The sequence below is a fragment of the Poecilia mexicana genome, unplaced genomic scaffold (genome assembly GCF_051168715.1).
Source record: "Poecilia mexicana isolate PSO_F unplaced genomic scaffold, ASM5116871v1 scaffold_14, whole genome shotgun sequence".
In the NCBI taxonomy this organism is placed as follows: Eukaryota; Metazoa; Chordata; class Actinopteri; order Cyprinodontiformes; family Poeciliidae; genus Poecilia; species Poecilia mexicana.
The window spans coordinates 4590830-4609135 of NW_028263383.1; the positions used below are offsets into that span (position 1 = coordinate 4590830).

Genomic DNA, 18306 nt, shown 5'->3' on the forward strand with positions numbered 1-18306 from the left:
ATTAAGAGTGCTGAAAGATCATAAAGAAAGGTCATGGCACAAAGTAAAGAAATTCAAGAACAAACCCACTTTTTATGTAGAGCAATATACAGATTTGTTTTCATTATTAAAGGATGTTAAAGACATTTTTTATTTTCTTAGTAAAGATCTGATTTTAAAAACATTATATAATGTGAAAATGTTAAGTGTAAATATAAGGAAAAACTGTTGTTTTTTTATTACTTGTAATAAGATTGACATGATTGAAGGGGTTAAGGTTTAAAGAAGCAGTAAAGAGAGTATGGTGACATCTAGTGGCCTAGGTACACATTGCAACCACCCCAACACTTTCCCAATGAAGCACAGCATCACTTTTTTCATCCAATAGGTGAATTTCTAAATAAAAAAAGCACAGTACACCTATTTATTAGTCAGATTTGCATAGAAATACATAAAATAATGCTTATTCCTAACATGATTTTTATTTAGTAGACATTTTCTCTGTAGTTATTTTTCTTAAGCAAATGTGATTACATCCCAAAATTGTTATTATCCGTGTTTCTGTGTATTTATTTTACGGTTTTTCTGTGTTCAGTTTCTGTCCCGAGTCTCTGTTTCTGCGTCTTCCCCGTTGATTGCTTCCCAGGTGTGTCCAATTACCTGATTACCCCTGTGTGTATTTAAGTCCACCTGTTGTCTCTTGTCGGGCCCTCGTCTTTGTCAGCGTAAGTCTGTCCGTCGTCACAATAGAACTGGTTAAGTCCTGTGTGTGCTATTCTCTCTGCCTGCCTGCATTGGACTGTTTTGAGCTTCTCCTTATTAAATCATCATCTTCATCATCATCATCTGGGTCTCAGCGTTCATCCTCACCACCACAACCATACAAATCATGACAAAAATATATATTGAAAATAACATTTAAGGTGGAAAATCATGTCTGACATCCATAATAAAGTTCATATGGCCCAGCAATAGCGTTTTAGGTAAGTAAAGTCTCAGAAAGGGAAGTTGTTAAAACAAATTTTATTTAGAATGAATCTGAATGGATATATAACAGAACCTTTTTAATAATACAAAAAAATCACCAAAAAAATGTACAAAGCCCACCACAAAGCTCTTTCAGTCCACGTTACATCAGATACATATCAACTCCTACATCTCCAAAGAAACTGTAACAGTTTTCCTTGGCCAGCATGTAACCTGGATAAGCAATAATGGAGGTAAGGAGAAATGTAAACTCTCTGAGGTTTGAATGTGCTGTGGATGCGAGCTTGTAGGGGCTTCTTGCCTGACATTACAGAGCCAACAATAGCGGTTCAGCAGGTGTCAGAGCCTGGGTGAGAAACTGTGTGTGTGTTGGCTGTCATAAGGAGAGTTTATTGCTTATCGTCAGGGGCAGGCAGTTTCTCAAGCGTGGGCTCCATGCCCCAGATCTCACGCGCGTACTGGGCAATGGTGCGGTCACTGGAGAACTTGCCACATCCAGCAATGTTGTAGATCACCTTCTTGGTCCATTCCTTGGGGTTCTGTTATAAGATGAAAATAACAAGTAGGCAATAGAAGCAGTCACTTTTGTTTCCCCTCTATTAAGACTACACTAACAGTGCACTAACAGGACTAACCCTAAGCTAGACAGTTAGAAATAATGACTTATTTTTAATTTATACCTTGTACAAAGCATTGACTTTCTCCTGGCATTTAATGTAGTCTTCATAGTCAGCAAAGACCTTGAACCTGAGAAGAAAACATGAAAAACTTAACAAATAAAACGCAGACAATACAAAGGTAAGGTTACAGAGATCAGAGATCTTGATGTCTGATTCCAAATTCCTAGATTCAATGCCAACTTTTATTTAAATTTTTTATTTAAAATGCTTACACTAGTCAGACCTGGCAAGCAATAGAAATTCATCAAGGACCGATCCAGTGTGCTCTACCACCTGCACAACCAGGCAGCCTGTTTGTCAATAATGTTCCTATATATGTAAATATACACAAATGCTAGGTTGCTTGTACCTGTCGTGATGCATCAGCATATTGACGATTTCCTTAAACAGGTCTGGCTGCTTTGGGCTGAAGAAGCCACCGGCGATCTGGTCAATGGCCTGTTTCAGCTCAGGCAGCCGGTTGTAATACTCCTCAGCATGGTATCTAAGCAGGATGGAAAATAAAAATGAAAAACATTGACTAAAGCGCAAGCTTATCTCTGTGGTAACAAGCTCTTTCATCGGCGCAGCTACAAAACCGCTCCGTGTTCTCTACAGTCCCACCTTTTAATGTACAAAACCCTCATTATGCGAGTCTTTGAGCAAAGGAAAAGGAAAAGATTATTATTAAAACCAGTGGAACGGCTCAGAGCAGCTGGACTGTCAGAGCGTGTGGAGCTCACTGCGGTGATTTTAAAAGGTCTTGACAGTTGGCCTCTCTCGGAGGTATTTCCCCAAATGGATCTGATAATGATACTCCGATGGCACAAGTAAAAAGAAAAGGATAAACCTCTCTGTACTCCGTCTAAGTCTTCCTGTAAGGAATTCTATAATTTTTCAGAACCAGTAAAAGATTTTCCTCTCCTCTTGATTGCACATGAAAAGACGGAAGGTGTGGTTCACTCCTTACCCTTTCTTGTCGAGTGCATCGACGTCATCTACTCTCATGCCAAAGATGAAAAGATTGTCTTCCCCAGCTTCCTCTGCCATCTCAACGTTAGCTCCATCCATGGTGCCAATGGTCAGGGCTCCGTTAAGCATGAACTTCATGTTGCCGGTGCCGGAGGCCTCAGTGCCGGCTGTGGAGATCTGCTCTGACAAGTCTGATGCTGGAATAGCTGCAAGATGGCAAAAGAAGGATGCTGATCTCTGCAGTAAGCGCTTCAAATTAGTGTTTTACTCTCAGCGTACAGTGGGTTCTTACCTTTCTCTGCCAGTGTGACTCTGTAGTTCTCCAAAAAGATTACCTTCAGGCGATCTCCAACCACAGGATCGTGGTTGATGATCTCGCCAATTGCTGTGATTAGACGAATGATCATCTTGGCTGTGTGGTATCCAGGAGCGGCCTGCGAGTTGAGTTCAGTTAAAGATCTGGTGACATATGTTGTCAAAGTGTAATTCCTTTTATTTTTATACAAACCTTTCCTCCAATCATGACTGTCCTTGGAGTCCACTGCTTGTTTGGCTCTCTCTTAATGCCTGGTAAGAATAGCAACAAAATTAACTTAACAACCTAAAACTACAGAACAAAAAAAAAATAAATATTGAATTTACTATGTAAATAAGGTTGTAAACTTAAAAGATGAGCTGGAAGGAACCATCTAAATCTTGACTTTTAAAAAGTACAGCTGTCCAACACAGTAAAAATGTTTAAAGGGTATCCTAACTCTATTGAGAAGATTAATGTATAAAGTAATTATAAATATAAAATCCGTTTTCACTCTCTTCAGAATCTTTTAGATATACCTAATTAAAAAAAATCGGAGTAATTTGGAGTTATTTTCCACTGAAAAATCCATGAATACTGAACCACAAGTAGCTGGGAGTCAACTGTAGCCCCAACACAAATACAGAAATGAAGGATCCTTTTGAATGAGAGCTAGAAGGACTCCAAAAAACAAAAGACAAAGTCATGTGTCCTTCTATTTAAGCACCTTGTATGTTTTATGTCCTGGATAACTGATAATAGACGCCAGAAATCTCAGAAGTTGTTACAGAAAAAAATACAAAGAGCTAAAGGGCCTCAACAGTGGGAGGTTTTACACAATAAAGTAGATGTAGAGCCAGAGGCAGCTAAACGAGGACTTACGGTTGTAGTAAGTGATGATGTGGAGACAGTTGAGCAGCTGCCTCTTGTATTCGTGGATTCTCTTGACTTGGACGTCAAACATGGAGTTGGGATTGATCTTCACCTTGTAATGCTCCTCCAAGTGCACAGCGAACTTCAGCTTGTTCTCCTACAGGATCAAAGCATTTGTTTTTGTTTATAGAGAAAAAAAAAATTTACTTCAGCTTCTGCCACTGTAAACAGATTCATTATGCAAATGCGGTTAAAGCAATTACCGGAGACAAACAATACACGAAACACAAACGCGGGAAAAATGCCAATGAAAACTCATAAAATGTCATGTCACCTCTCTACGCTGATTGCTGCCTGTCACAGGCTGGGTGGGCTGGGGGCCAAGGATGTATTCATTATAATTGCTTTTTAATTACACAGAGAGTTAGAAGTAATGAAACTGGGACACGCCTGTGATGTATAGAGGAGCGATATCCAGATGGAGCTTGGGAATGCCTGGGAATTATGTTTGTACTTGAAAAGCCAGTAGCTGTTTCTATGTGTGAAGGACATGATTTTGGTGCTAACAGCCTGTGACTACGCAAACATTTTTTTATATGTTGTCATAATCCAACCACAAGCTTTAAATACTTTTATTGGGATTTTATGTGATCAACCAACTAAAAGGCCCGTGGTAATACTGGAGGAGCAACATGACATCGATTCATTGTGCACCCCACAAACAGCTTTGACAGAAAAGAGAAGACGTCCATTGTTGCTGTGACCTTCAGGATAGGGAAGCTGACCACAGTTGATAGAAAGACGAGCAAAGGCAAATACAAATCAATCCTGGGGAAAAACCAACAACAAAACAAAACAAAAAAAACGACGTGGGAAAGCAGAACAATGACTCTAAACGTGCAGCCAGAGCTGCTGCAATGGAACGGTTTGGACCAATGTATATTCTGAAGTTAGACTACTCAAAGTCCAGACTAAAATCTAGCTGATAGTATTTGACAACAATTGAACATTGATGTTCAAACGCGTTTTCCATCTAATCTGAGTGAGATTGAGCTAATTTGCGGCGAAAACCCAGAAGAGAGATTCCTCAAAGATCAGCAGCTGTAACTGCATCAGAAGGAGGACACGCAAAGTATTGAGTCAAAAACACTGAAAACAAACCAATAGCACATTTATCAGATACATATTGGTGAAATCAACAAACCGTTGGGATAAAATGTGCAAATGGTCAGAGTATATGGTAACATTATCAAGGCATTGTAATTAAATTTAAGCCAATGTTGAAAGCACTGTGTGAACTTGAAAGGTGAAAACAAACAATATGTGAAATCTTGCAGAAACCCATTTTCTTTCACATAGCTGCTGAAAAAGATACCAAGATCAGCAGTGTGCTCTATTTTTGTGCTGCTAATTAAACCGCTGTGTGCCCCGAGGAATGTTGCTACTAAGGTGAGGGAAGTATTTGCTTTTTAAATTTTACTTTTGCTGGGTTAGTAAACAGTTGATGAATCACAAACTCAAGCACATACGGCTAAATAGTCCACTGTTCACCTGTTTCACTTTGGCAACATCCCGAATAAATGCCTCATCATCCACGAAATCCCGGAGACGCTGCAGCTGGTCCAGATCGCGAATGAAGTCCTCCCCAATCCTCTGATGAGCAACAAAACGACACCAAGTCAGCCCATACTGTCAAGTGGTTCACTCTGCCTGATGACCTAAATATTAGCGTGGCTTTGTTTATGCCATCTGACCTCAGCAATGATCTCTGCCAGTCCGGGGTTGCACATGACCAGCCAGCGGCGAGGGGTGATGCCATTGGTCTTGTTTTGGAACTTGTGTGGCTCCATTTCATAGAAATCCTTAAAGCTGGCGGGAAAAGAAAACTTTAGATACATCTGCACACAGCTGCTTGACATTCATTATGTAGTTATATTATTTACCACAGAAGTCCCTAATAAAGCATTCAGGACACCTGGAAGGTTCTCCCTCATTATTTGCAAAACAGCTCAGGGGAAGTCTGTTTATTTGATTTTTTTATATTTCTTTTAGCCATTCTGTTGTATCTCAGCAGTACGATTGGTTCTTTTTCTTGGTAGTGATTAAAACTGATCCTAATCTGAAGTGTTTTGCTGCCTTAAATGCAATCTTAAAATATTGTCCCATATTTAACTCTATTGATCACATCAAACCTAAACAGCTGCCACCACCATGTTTCATGTGGAGATAGTGATAAATGAAGATAAACAGAGCAGCCCACTCTGCTTGTGTCTTTTTCCATCTACTACTACTTGTCACAAAGTATCCCACATAAAACATTGTTGTTTGCCCTAATATGATTAAATGAGAAAGTAAGTAAAACAGAGACATATGCTTTTTCAAGGGACTGTAGTTCTAATTTAATTACTGGTAAAAAAAAAAAAAAAAAAAAAAGTTTTTGGCTACTTACATTGTAGCTTTTAGGATGTCAGAGTGGATTCTGGCCACACCATTGACAGCGTGAGAACCAACTATGCACAAATGGGCCATGTTGACCCTCTTCTGCCCTCCTTCCTCAATCAGCGACATCCGACGAAGACGATCAACATCTCCTGGAAACGCGGCGGCAACTTTCTGCAAAATCAAAAGGAATTCCTGATTTTAGAAAGAATTAAAAACACATCTTTTGCTTGTTACATCAAAGCTGGTCTTTGTCTGTACACAAAAGGTCACGCCATACATTTAAAATACAAGCTAGCAGCATCATGACCATTTCTATCAGTGTGAGAGTAGATGAAAGCTTTCACATGAAAGCTTTCTCTTTTTTTATCGCGCAGCTCTGCCCACCACTTCATATTTTTGTCTTGTTTCAGAAGAGATGTGGGAGTTTTTTCTGACAGATGTTGAAAATAAAACTCAAGATACATTTATTTATTTATTTTTTGCTTTTTGGGCTTTCACATTCTAGAAGATGTTCATCTTTAAAACAGCCATTTTGGCACAGAAAGTCACCGCTGCACATTGTGTTAAATAAATTCTCTTTTTTTAAAAAAGGTTTTGCTAGCTCTAGTGGCCTTTATTTGAAAGTAGTTTGACAGGAAAGAGGGCAAAGACATGCGGAAAATGTCACCAGGCCGGGAATCAAACCTGCGACCATCGCCACAAGGACCAAGGCCCAAGGCCTCACTACATGGGTTGTGCTTTGCCCCTGCGCCAAATAAATACTCATTTAATTATTTTCTAATCTTGTTATTGTTTATTGTTAATGTAGGAGATTAGATATAATTTAATTTCTTCATAATTTTATTTTCAACTATGCTGAGTATACCCTGTAAAGATTAAGCAATAGTCTTAATCACTGAATAGGGTTTGGATGCAACACATTGCTGTCTGTACAGATGTTGCAGTTTGCAGCACCAACCTCCAGGTGGCGTCGGTTGATCTCATAGATGATTTCCAGGTGACGGGGCAGCAGATGGGAAAACAGGTCTACTGGCCAGCGCTCCAGAGCTTCAGGAAGGACAGTGTGGTTGGTGTAGGCACAGGTCCTAACACAAATGTCCCAGGCCTGAACATCAGCCACAGGAAGCAATGGTTAAACATCTTTGTTTTGTCTAATATCAATAAAATCATATACTGTAGTTTCTTGAATGATGTGATCATACAGGGGTTTTCCCAATCATTTACAATGCAGCCAAAATTATATGTTGTTTTAGTAATTCAATTTAAAGAGTGAAACTCATATTTTACATTAATATGAGTTTCACAAAGTGATGCTAAAGAAGCAGTGGGCCTATGAAAAATTGAGTGAAAGGAAAACTGTAGCAAAGAAGTGCATAAACTACAGGGATTATTGTTACTATGACTGAGAATGGGAAAGTCTAAATCTCATTAAAGAATTTGAAGGAGATTTACAAGATGTGAATTGAGGCTAGAATTACTTCCTTGTGGTGTTTCAAACATGTTTTCCTACTTTTTTAATTAAGATTCAAAGTAAATAAAACCCCAAAATTCTGCTTAATAGATTTTTTTATATCACATAGAACTAATTAAAAAAGTATTTGCAGCACAAAAAACACATCCAGAAAAAAACACATCCAACGTAATTTCAAATTATGCTCACAATAAACTTTTGTGTCTCACCCTCTTTGTAATCCATTACCAACACAAACAGACACACATCACTCTGTTCGTAATCTGTTATATCCAGTCTTATGAATTGAATAATTTACCTTTTCATTGATTTACAACTTTGTTTAGATATACTTGTGCCTGGTACCAGCGAAGAGCTTTAGGGAAATAAAGAAAACGGGACATTTACCGTTTCCCAATTGAGTTTTTCACTATCAACGAGGACCCTCATCAGCTCCGGAATAGCCATCGCAGGGTGGGTGTCATTTAGCTGGATTGCAACCTGCATGTGCAGAACATTTGGTCAGTGTAGAGCATGCACAGAATGCCAGTAACAAACATAAAAACCATTGTAGGTGCTGTTCATGCCAACTAATACTTAATATGATCAATAAACACACACAATACCTGCTCAACACACTGATAGAAAGTCTTTCATGCAGACATTTGACAGAAGTGACTTTGTCAAAGTTTTCCCATTGTACCTTGTCAGGCAGTTTGCTGAAGTCTGTGCGAGTGACCTCCCTGGAGCCAAACTTTGAGACCTTGAAGCGGCGGATGATGTCTTGCAGGGTGGCAGACACCACAAAGTATTCCTGCTTCAGACGGAGCTCCTTCCCTTCAAAGAACTGGACACAAAGACACCGTTTTGTTCTGGAGTCAAATTTCAAAGTTATTTTTATTCATTAAATTGGTACTTTCATTCAAAACATGTTTTTTATATAATTATAATTAAGGCCTTGACTCAAAAGGAAGTAGGTATTTGTACAGGTTTGTTGCTGTTGTTGTGCTCTTATCTCTTGTAGATCTACATTAGTGTGTGTGTGGTTTTTTTTTTTTTTTTACAGTTCATTAAGTGGTTTCACATCCATTCATCCACACCCAGACATCCTTCTCCACTAGTCCATTCCAGTGAGTCCCAATACGGTCCCAGGTTATAAGGAATATATAGTGCCTACAGCAAAAAAAAAAAAGGCTTCCAGATCAGATATCCATAAATATCTCTGCTGACTCCTTTCAATGCAGAAGAGCAGTACCTCTACTCTAAATAAAGTAGTACCGCATTCAGTTTCTGAGTGTCAATGAATGTTGCCACACAACCAGGCTAAACAAAGAAAGCTGATATCAGAAGCTTGTGTCTGGAATAGTGTTCCTTGAGTCACAAACAATATTTCATGACCATAAGCTTTGATGTATTAAAAGCCATCAATGTTTTGTTTATATTAAAAATAAAAAAAGTGTGGCATACATTTATATCCTCCATCCTTCCCCATATGCACACACACATACACACACACCTCACCCATCAAACAAATACTCTGTAGAACCAGATGTTGTCATGGTAAAAGCTGCATATCTTTTGATGTGTGTATCTTCTAGTTTTGCACATCCACACACAGACTTTTTTTAGCCACACTTGCTTTCAAAATATCTCAAGCTCAGTCAGATTCGATCTAAACCTTCTCACTGTAGCTTTGTCCGAATGTCTACCGTTGTTCTGATGGAAGGTGAACCACTGCCTCAGTTTCAATTGGTTTTCAACCACTGGCAGGTATTTTTTCAGACTAAAAAGACATCCTGATAATATATATGAACAAATATTGTTACATCTTAATCCGAAAAAGCATATTGTGCTGCAAAAAGCTCTGTCTCAGTTCACTAAACATTTGTGATTTCACAGCTGCAGTGGCTGACCATCCCAACGTCTGCTCTCACTTGCACAGACATAAATTACTAAGCTCTTCCTGACTTATAGCTCAAACCAGACTTCTGTCTCCTGGTGTAAATTCTTATTCTTGGGCTTTCAGAAAGCAGAGGTCAGGCCTTAAGTCAGACACTAGACACTAGAAGACTCCTTGGACAGGGGACTGTGATTGAACTGAAGACAAAACACATTCGTTGTCATGTCAGGTGGCTCCAGTCTCCAGGTTAATCACACAACAGCCAAACTTTCTTATCCTCTCACTAAATATACTGTGCAGTGAAAAATCAGATGACTAACCTGTTTTCCATGATTTGAGTCCATGTTAACAAACACCAAAATAATTATGTTATTATTTAAAGGGACAATATTATATATTTTCCAGCCATTTTATAGGACAATAAAATAACCTCAAAGTCTTATAAAAATGCTGTATATTTCAAATATGACTTAAAAGATATTTGACTTTGTAATTTAACACCCTGAAATTGGGCCTCTGTTTTTTTAAAATCTCCTGTTCTTTCTGAAACTCTGCTTTCAGGGAGTCATCACATTATCCATGCTTACCACATGGTGAGGTGACTTTTTATGTTGGAAATGTTTTTTTTTTTTTTATCACAAACTGGTCCTCTCTCTTAGTGTCCAACTATTTAAATTTCAGGCTCATCTGTAGAAACATTTTCTTTACATTTTCTGCGGCAAACTTCAATCTGGCCTTCATCTTCAGTTTTCGTTTTTGTTCTTTGGGAGCAGAACCTCCTCGCAAACCTGCCTTGAAATTTAAACTTGTGCAGTCTCTTTCTCGCTGTACAGACATTCACTTAAATATTAATAAGGGTCTGTTGTAGGTTCGGTGAGAAAAGGTTTTTGGAGACTTTTAGAATTTTGCAGTCGGCTGGACGAGCTTTCCAGGAGGGCCAGACCTTGGCATGTTTGCTGTTGAAAGTTGCCGTCTTGTAGACTACTTTCAGTCCAGTGCAATGAGTAATTTCAGACTCTGGAGACTTTCTAAAATCCCTTACCAGACACAAAAGGTTTTGCAATCTTTTTTTTGAAGGCTGATATTAAATCTTCATATTTACAAATGTGTCAGAAAAACACACAGAGTGTCCTAAATGTTGGGTCAGTGGCTCCAGTTCTTGTGGATTAGAAGGTAATATAGTTTTTCTTACATTATCATTGGGGTAAAGCACACGGGAGATGTTCTCAGCCAAGTTCCTGTCCAAAACAGCCTGAATGTAGCCACCAACATTGACTATAAAGAGAAAATAAAACACAAACTTATTTTATTAAGCAAGATCTGGAATTAGAGAATGTATTAAAAAGTGTCACTAAAGTCAGACACGTACAGTCTTTGAGGTTAAACTCGCAAGGAGCCTTCGCAGACCACAGCCTCATGGTGTTCACAATGTTGTTTCTGTAGCCGGGTACCGGCGTGTCATATGGCAGAGCCAGCACAACCTATCGGTGGCATGAAGGGACAGAATTGTATTGTATGTCAGTAGGGTCCCATCTGAACAAGATTTTAATCTTTGTTACTTCAGATTATACTTTCACCTGGGTGTCCACCCATTTCACACCGTCGGGCTGATGCTCAGTTCTGCCATAGAAGTGAACCGGACGCATGTACTCCGGTCGAGCCTTCTCCCAGGGGTTGCCATAGCGCAGCCAGTCATCGGCCTCCTCCACCTGAGAAGCGGCAGACAGGACAAATGCACGAGTAAGATCACAGGCAAAAATTTATCTTCCACGCGATTTATGGTTAAAGAAAAAATAAAAAAAGAATTACTGCTAACTGCAGTGCCTTGTAAAATTTTTCCTACTCCTTGAACTTTTGATATCATCCAATGTTTCAACATTAAGGTTTTGCATATTTTTTTTATGATTGTATGAGATACAGTAGCAAGAAATTAGACATGATTATTATACCCACAGTTAAACAGTACCATGTTTTATGATTGATGACAAGGTACAGGGTGAGCTGCAAAACCGTTTAAAGTCACATTTTCATCTCATTTGCCCAGAAACTTTTCTTAAACATGCTTTGTGGATGGTTGGTGACAAAGTGCATATTTTTCTAGCTTTCTTTTAGCAATTTTGTGAATCAGTATAAAGAGCATGATGGACGCCATGACTATGAATTGTCCTGTTAACAGATTTTTCCACATTTCCCCCAGGGCTCAGTTAAGAGGAATGAACACAATATATCTGCAAAACACTGTATTAACATTCACTCTTTTTTTTTCTATACCTGCCATCCATTGACGATTCTTTGATTAAAGATGCCAAATTCATAGCGAATGCCGTAGCCATATGCAGCCAGGCCCAATGAAGCCATTGAGTCCAGGAAACAGGCTAAACAAACAAAAGCATGTACAAATGTATTCATGGAAAACAAGAGTGATAATTTTCATCTCATGCAAAGTGCAACAAAATAAAAGACGTACCAGCAAGACGACCCAGGCCTCCGTTACCCAAACCAGCATCTTCCTCCATGTCCTCCAAGTCCTCCATGTCCAAACCCAACTACACAGAATGGGCAGAAGAAGAGGGAATTTGGCGGAAGCTGCTCCTTTATGCACTCTTTGGAAACAGAATTTCACTCTCGTAAGAGGATTAAATTAAGCTGCTTTGTCTCACCTGGTACATGGCCTCATCACAGGCGTTCTCCAGCGCGAGGTTCACCATGGTGTTTTGGAGCGTGCGGCCCATGTAGAACTCCAGAGAGATGTAGTACACACGCTGCAGATTGGACACAAAGAAAGACGAAATCCTGTCACCTTCAATAAACCGAACAAATGAATAAAAAGGCGTTAAGAGGTTTCATCTGTGCCACTGTTATAACAGTGAAACCTCCTCCCAGCTGGATGGATGGTTGTGGTGGTTCTACATGCATTCTTGTTAAAATGCCAGGTCTGTATGCAAAAGCAAATGAGAGGAAGAAAATCTAGCATTGTTTCAACGTCTTCTCCATCAATAGAATTCACTGTGTAATGTCAAAAGAAAAATACATTAATAATAAAATTAGGGCAATTGACTGATTAAATATGTGTGCACAACTTAAACTGATATTTTACTAGGGCAACTTGAGGTCAAATTTCACTATTGGGTTTTTATCTCAAATTAGTAAAATTTTCCAGTCTAATTTGACAAAGTTCTCTGCGCAATTGCAATCCTTGGTAAAAACAAACAAAACATTTTTTTCCCTCTCATTAAAGCTGCAGTGTGTGACGTTTACGCAAAAAAGGTTGCATATTTATTACAACTGCTAACTGCTACTATATCCTGATAGTATAATACCAGACAGATAATGTGAAAAATCGAGCTCCTCTGTCTTCTCCCTGTGTTCCTACTGCCATCGGCAGAAATACACCACTCGGTCAACACCAACCAATCAGAGACATGAGGAGGGTTTTAGCACTGTCAATCATGCTCGTGTACACACTGCTCACACCCTCCTCCTAGATCTCTGTTATGCTACAGCTCCTTTCCTGCTTTTCCCTCATTTGAATGCACAGGCTAGTTAGCATGGCCATGATGACAGCGGAAGATAATTTTTTCTGAAACCGTAAGTTGTTTCTCCGCGATTAGCACAGCTGCAGTAAACCGGCAATCTTGATCGGTACATACACTAGCATGATTAACAGTGCTGAGAACTTCCTCCTGGCTCTGATGGGTTGTTTCTGATCCATCGGTATATTGATGGTAGTAGGACCACAAGGAGGAAGGAGAGGAGCTTGTTGTTTTTCCCAGATTATCTGTTTCATGTTATGCAGTCATAACATAGTGACAGTTTGACCAAATATGTAATAAACATATTTTTATAAAAGATACCAACTGCCGGGTTGAACAACTTATCCATGCTTGAACTCTCAGTGGTGCTTGAATTCATCAGCCCTTAACACATTCTCCAAGAAGGCTTTAACAGGTATCGTCAAATCCAGGCCTCGGGGCCCGATGTCCTGCACGTTTTTGATGTGTTTCTGCTTTAACACACCTCAGTCAAATAATGAGATCATTAGTAGGACTCTGGAGAACTTGACTGCATGGAGGAGGTGATTCAGCCATTCAGCTATGTTGGACTGTGAACACATCTAAAACCCGCAGGGCACCGGACACCGAGGCCTGAACCTGAAGACCTCTGGTTTAGGAGATTTTAGCCAGGCCTGGGTGGTTTCTTTGAAGGAATAATATTATTTTAATACCCCACTTATTAGTCTACACACATGGAGAATGCAGAACATTGCTGTCATATGTAGAATACAACTAGTTCACGCTTGAAATTTTCCTTCAGTGTTGCTCTCTGACCCTTGACTGCCTCCCTGACCACTGCAGTCTCATCCTTTTAAGCAGTTGCTGAAAAGGTTCGGTTTCTATTATATTCCTCTTGATCCATAGATCAAATTATTGATAACTTTCTACACTGTTGGCATATGTAAAATGCTAAATGATGTAAAATGATCATATATATATATATATATATATATATATATATATATATATATATATATATATATATATATATATATATATATATATATGTTCTTTTTTACCATTTTCTGCTCTGTAATGATGGGAAAGAATAACATCAAGAAAATCTTACTTGTGCAGCTTATCTTTATTTCAGGTTAACCCAAGGATCCTTGAAATATTCCACCTGTGAACTCGATTCTGAATCTGAGCTCAAACAAAACATGAGCTCAAGGATGTGCATACTAATAAAGCCATGATATTACTGCTCTTTATTCTTATATATTTCCTCTAATAAAGTTGTTTTGAGTTTAACTGTGACGTTATTTGTGGGAAAAGTTTTTTAAATCCTTTATCAAAGTCTAATTTTCTTACCTGAAACAGGGGTTTGCACCCTTTTAAGAGTCTCTGGATTTGGCACTGAAACTATAAACTTGTGAAATCATATTCCAAATGTCAAAATAACGCCCACACCTTTCTTAAAAAAACACCAAAAAACAAACTTCAGGGTTTTATGATTTAGTTTCATGGTTGGGAGAGCTTATAAATGTGCCACCTGAGACAGTGTTTAGCCTTTGCCATTTAGATGTTGTTGTTCGCCCCCCCTTTCCTCTGACATGGAAGGGCACACACAGGCAGAGTAGGGAAGGAAGAGGACCAGGGAAGGGAGAGAGAGGGGGGGACTAGGGGGACAGATTGCTTTGGGTATTACATAACATCCAACATTTTGGGCCCGGTAAAAAATAGCTCCTGTAGAGGTCGTTGTAAAGGTCAGCCAGAACCTGATAACCTTTAATTGTGGAGTTCAAGTCCTGGTAGACAGAGACGGTACAGATAGATGTTTAAAAACGACGGTGAGGGGAAATGACAGGGGCTCCATTTAGAGTAGTGCTGAGGATTCATTAAATTATACTACACGTTCCTATCTGGTTTTAATTCTTTTACTCTACTGATCAACCCTGTTTTCTCCAAGAATGCAATCAGTATTAAGAGAATGGATAACGGAGATCCACACCTTATTTTAGCGTGGATGACCTTCCTCTCTATGCTTTCCAGTTAGACCAGCATGTTATCCACCTTTGACCTTTCGGTTCAGAGCTCAACCCTAACATGCCACTCTGCTTCTGATTGTGCTGTTGTAGCCCACTGACCTCTGAGCAAACATTTCCATACAATCACCAGGATGTTTCTTGAAAGCATGGCCTCAGCACATGCTGTTGAAAAGCGGGTCTCCCTCGTCCAGCTTTGTTTGGTAGGTTTATTAATGAGCCTCCAAAGAACATATTATCACACAACGTAAGAGGAGACGGAGCCGACTTTCTCCCTCCTTCTCAACCCTCCGCTTGTAATTACACACGATTCCGGCTGACATTTCTAAGTGCAAATGGTGCAGCTTGCAGTTTTATTGTTCTGTTCAAGTGAGCCACAGCCTTATGGTTCCTCTAAGGTTCCCAGCTGTAGCTGCTGCTTAATGACTGAGTGGCTGCTGGCATAAAGCTTTAATATAACTGCATTACAACAAGCGGGCTTTGGACGTCCTTGGATCTCACACACTCACACGACCTGAGCGAGGAGGAGGAGGAGGAGGAGGAGGAGTACGTGTTGGTGGTCAGATGGGACAGGAACAGAAGGTCATGGGTGAGTTTAGTGTTTCAACACACTATAAGCAATGGGGGCATACCAGCAGAGTGCTAAGAATCCCCTACCCCAAAGAAGTCTAAATGTCATGGCTGACATACACTGGCATCAGTATGTTAAAACTGTGCTTGGTATTACTATCCTGGGGTCAAAGGAAGAGTTCATACAATTATGTAATATTTATATAAAAAATACTAGTTCATCGCTGCTTGCAGGCTGGTAAAATCTAAAATCTTTACTGTACAAGAAACAGCATTTGGGCATTTTAAACTACAGCAGACAGTTCACATTGTTATATTACTGTACAGTACAAGCAATACTTGTTGCTTTATGCGACGTAAGCAGCAGCAGGGCTGGTGGTGTGTTCACTGGTTCTAGACTTAACACAATTGTTACAGCCTAGGTATGGCATGACTGTTAATTTTAATCAAATACTGTGACATTTTGTTACAAATTGATGTTTTCATACAATATAAGATATGGTGATATTTTAGGTATGACTCAAGGCTGACAAGGGGATAATGTTTATTATGCATGTTTAGTCTTTTCTTATAGGGATGGCCCAAACAGGGCCAGTAATTAGCAAAGTAAGTATGACTCCACTGCAATCTGTGTTTGTAATCAAAGCCTGCTTTGTGCAGGCAGGGCCCCAAAGCTGCCTTTTGACTTTTACCTTCTCTGATGCTGGACACGAAATTGGAGTCAACTAAAGATTTCCCTCCTTTTTTATAGCATTTATTGAACAATACTGATGAACTTTTCATCTATTTAGGCCTTGCATTAAATAATTTAGAAAACCGAGTGCAGATAATTTTAGCACTTAATATCTTTTTTGAAAATTACGCTATTTAAGAACTTCAACAATGTTTTTTTTTTTTTTTAATTAAGAACTTCAACAATGTTTTTTTTTTTTTAATTAACTGATGGGCAGACTTTGAGGGTGGCACACCAGAACCAAAACCTATACCAGAATTTCAGTATTTTTATCATGCTGGGGAATGAGAACCAGCATGATAAACCAGGAACCAGGATAAACTGCCTTACCATAAGGTCAAATAAGTAAATAAATTATGCCATTTAATGAAGCTTGCACTATGCTTCCTTTAATTAATGTAATAGACTTGATCAGGGAGAGCAAAACTGGTGGGTGTGGCTTTTTTTCTTGGTGCCATTGCCTTTTTGAATCCCATCACCGTTACATAAAAACGGGTAACACTTTATTTGAAGGGGTGTGCATAAGACTGACATGACACTGTCAAAAACATGAAGGAGTCTCTATGAATGTTTATGACAGTTGTCATGAAGTGTCATTCGGTAAATAATGACACTTTTAATGCAAAGTTGCTCTAAAAGTTGCATTGAAAGTCCATTCAATGCAACTTTAATGCAAAGGTACCACCTTTGCATTAATCATAATTTACAAAATCATGCAAAGTTGGGACTTTTAATGCAACATTTAGAGCAACTTTGCATTAAAAGTGTCATTATTTACCGAATGACACTTCATGACAACAGTCATAAACATTCATAAAGACTTCTTCATGTTCATGACGGGTGTTATGTCATGTTTTTGACAGTGTCATGTCAGTCTTATGCACACCCCTTCAAATAAAGTGTTACCTAAAAACGTTAAAATCCAAAATATTTGCATATAATGATTGTGGTCATTGTTCACGATATAGGTGTGGGCATTTTAATTTAATCTCACAAAAACAATCTTTCACTGCCTTTTTGCCATAATAGTTAGAGAAGTGGCTCTGCTTTTGAACTCTTACTGTTTATTTATTTATTTTTTATAAATTGCATACAGGCTTACATTTAGTGCTGCACTGAGTGTAACTTACTTTGGGATCTTTCTCATAGTAGTACTGCTGGGTTCTGATCCACCTGCCCACCAAGTGGTCTCGCACCGTGTGAGCGAGAGCAAAGTAGTAATCCCTTTTGTTGGCGACATTCCTGTCCTTCACCAGCGTGAAGTGGAGATGTCTGTTGAAGTTCTGCTTCAGATCTGCGACGTTCTCGACACCGGCAAGACCCCTCACTGAAATCTGTTTCTTCCTGTCATGGTCGGACAGAGGCTTGGACATGTTGGCAGCTCAGCTCTCCGAGGTGGGCAGAGATGTAAACAAAAAAAACAAAGGTCAGAGACGCAACTGGAGAAGCAGCCAACTCCGCAGGCAGAGGACGAGCATTTTATAGACACGGGTATGAATATTAAGCAACAGGCGGAGTGGCCTCTGAGTATTGGGTATAAAGGCGAGGGGAGGAGAGAACATGCTGAGGCAGAAGACATCACTGTCGGACTCATGAATAACCAAGGAGGGGCTGTTTGGGACCACGGAGGTTTCCCTGGCAGAAAGACAGAACCCCCCATAACATGACAGTATCATTTACAGGATGCATAAACATTCTAAACAAAGTGAAGGTTTTCATAAATGTTGCATTCAGTCAGTACATACAGTTCCATGCAGAGGTATCCATATACATAAGTATTTATACATTTTATCAAGCTATAGTCCCAAAACACAACATATTTTGCCACAGAACAACACAAAGTACCATATAATTCAAATTTGAAGAAAATGAATTAACAGTTTTCAGAGGTTGAAGAGGTCTAAAAT

At 39.2% G+C, this 18306-nt stretch overlaps 1 protein-coding gene across 1 annotated transcript; it reads right to left on the reverse strand.

Moving 5' to 3' along the window:
- Window positions 1-987: 987 nt before the first annotated feature.
- Window positions 988-17843, reverse strand: pygma (phosphorylase, glycogen, muscle A). The gene is made up of 20 exons (XM_014993320.2): window positions 17530-17843; window positions 12218-12319; window positions 12025-12103; window positions 11829-11932; window positions 11135-11266; window positions 10927-11038; window positions 10750-10832; window positions 8361-8504; window positions 8066-8158; window positions 7166-7312; window positions 6215-6378; window positions 5520-5634; window positions 5317-5418; window positions 3775-3922; window positions 3106-3164; window positions 2890-3031; window positions 2596-2803; window positions 1996-2130; window positions 1647-1713; window positions 988-1505 (listed from the first exon to the last, which is right to left on the reverse strand). Exons 1-20 carry the CDS (start codon window positions 17770-17772, stop codon window positions 1356-1358), a joined length of 2529 nt encoding a protein of 842 aa, XP_014848806.2. The 5' UTR covers window positions 17773-17843; the 3' UTR covers window positions 988-1355.
- Between the last annotated feature and the right edge of the window lie 463 nt (window positions 17844-18306).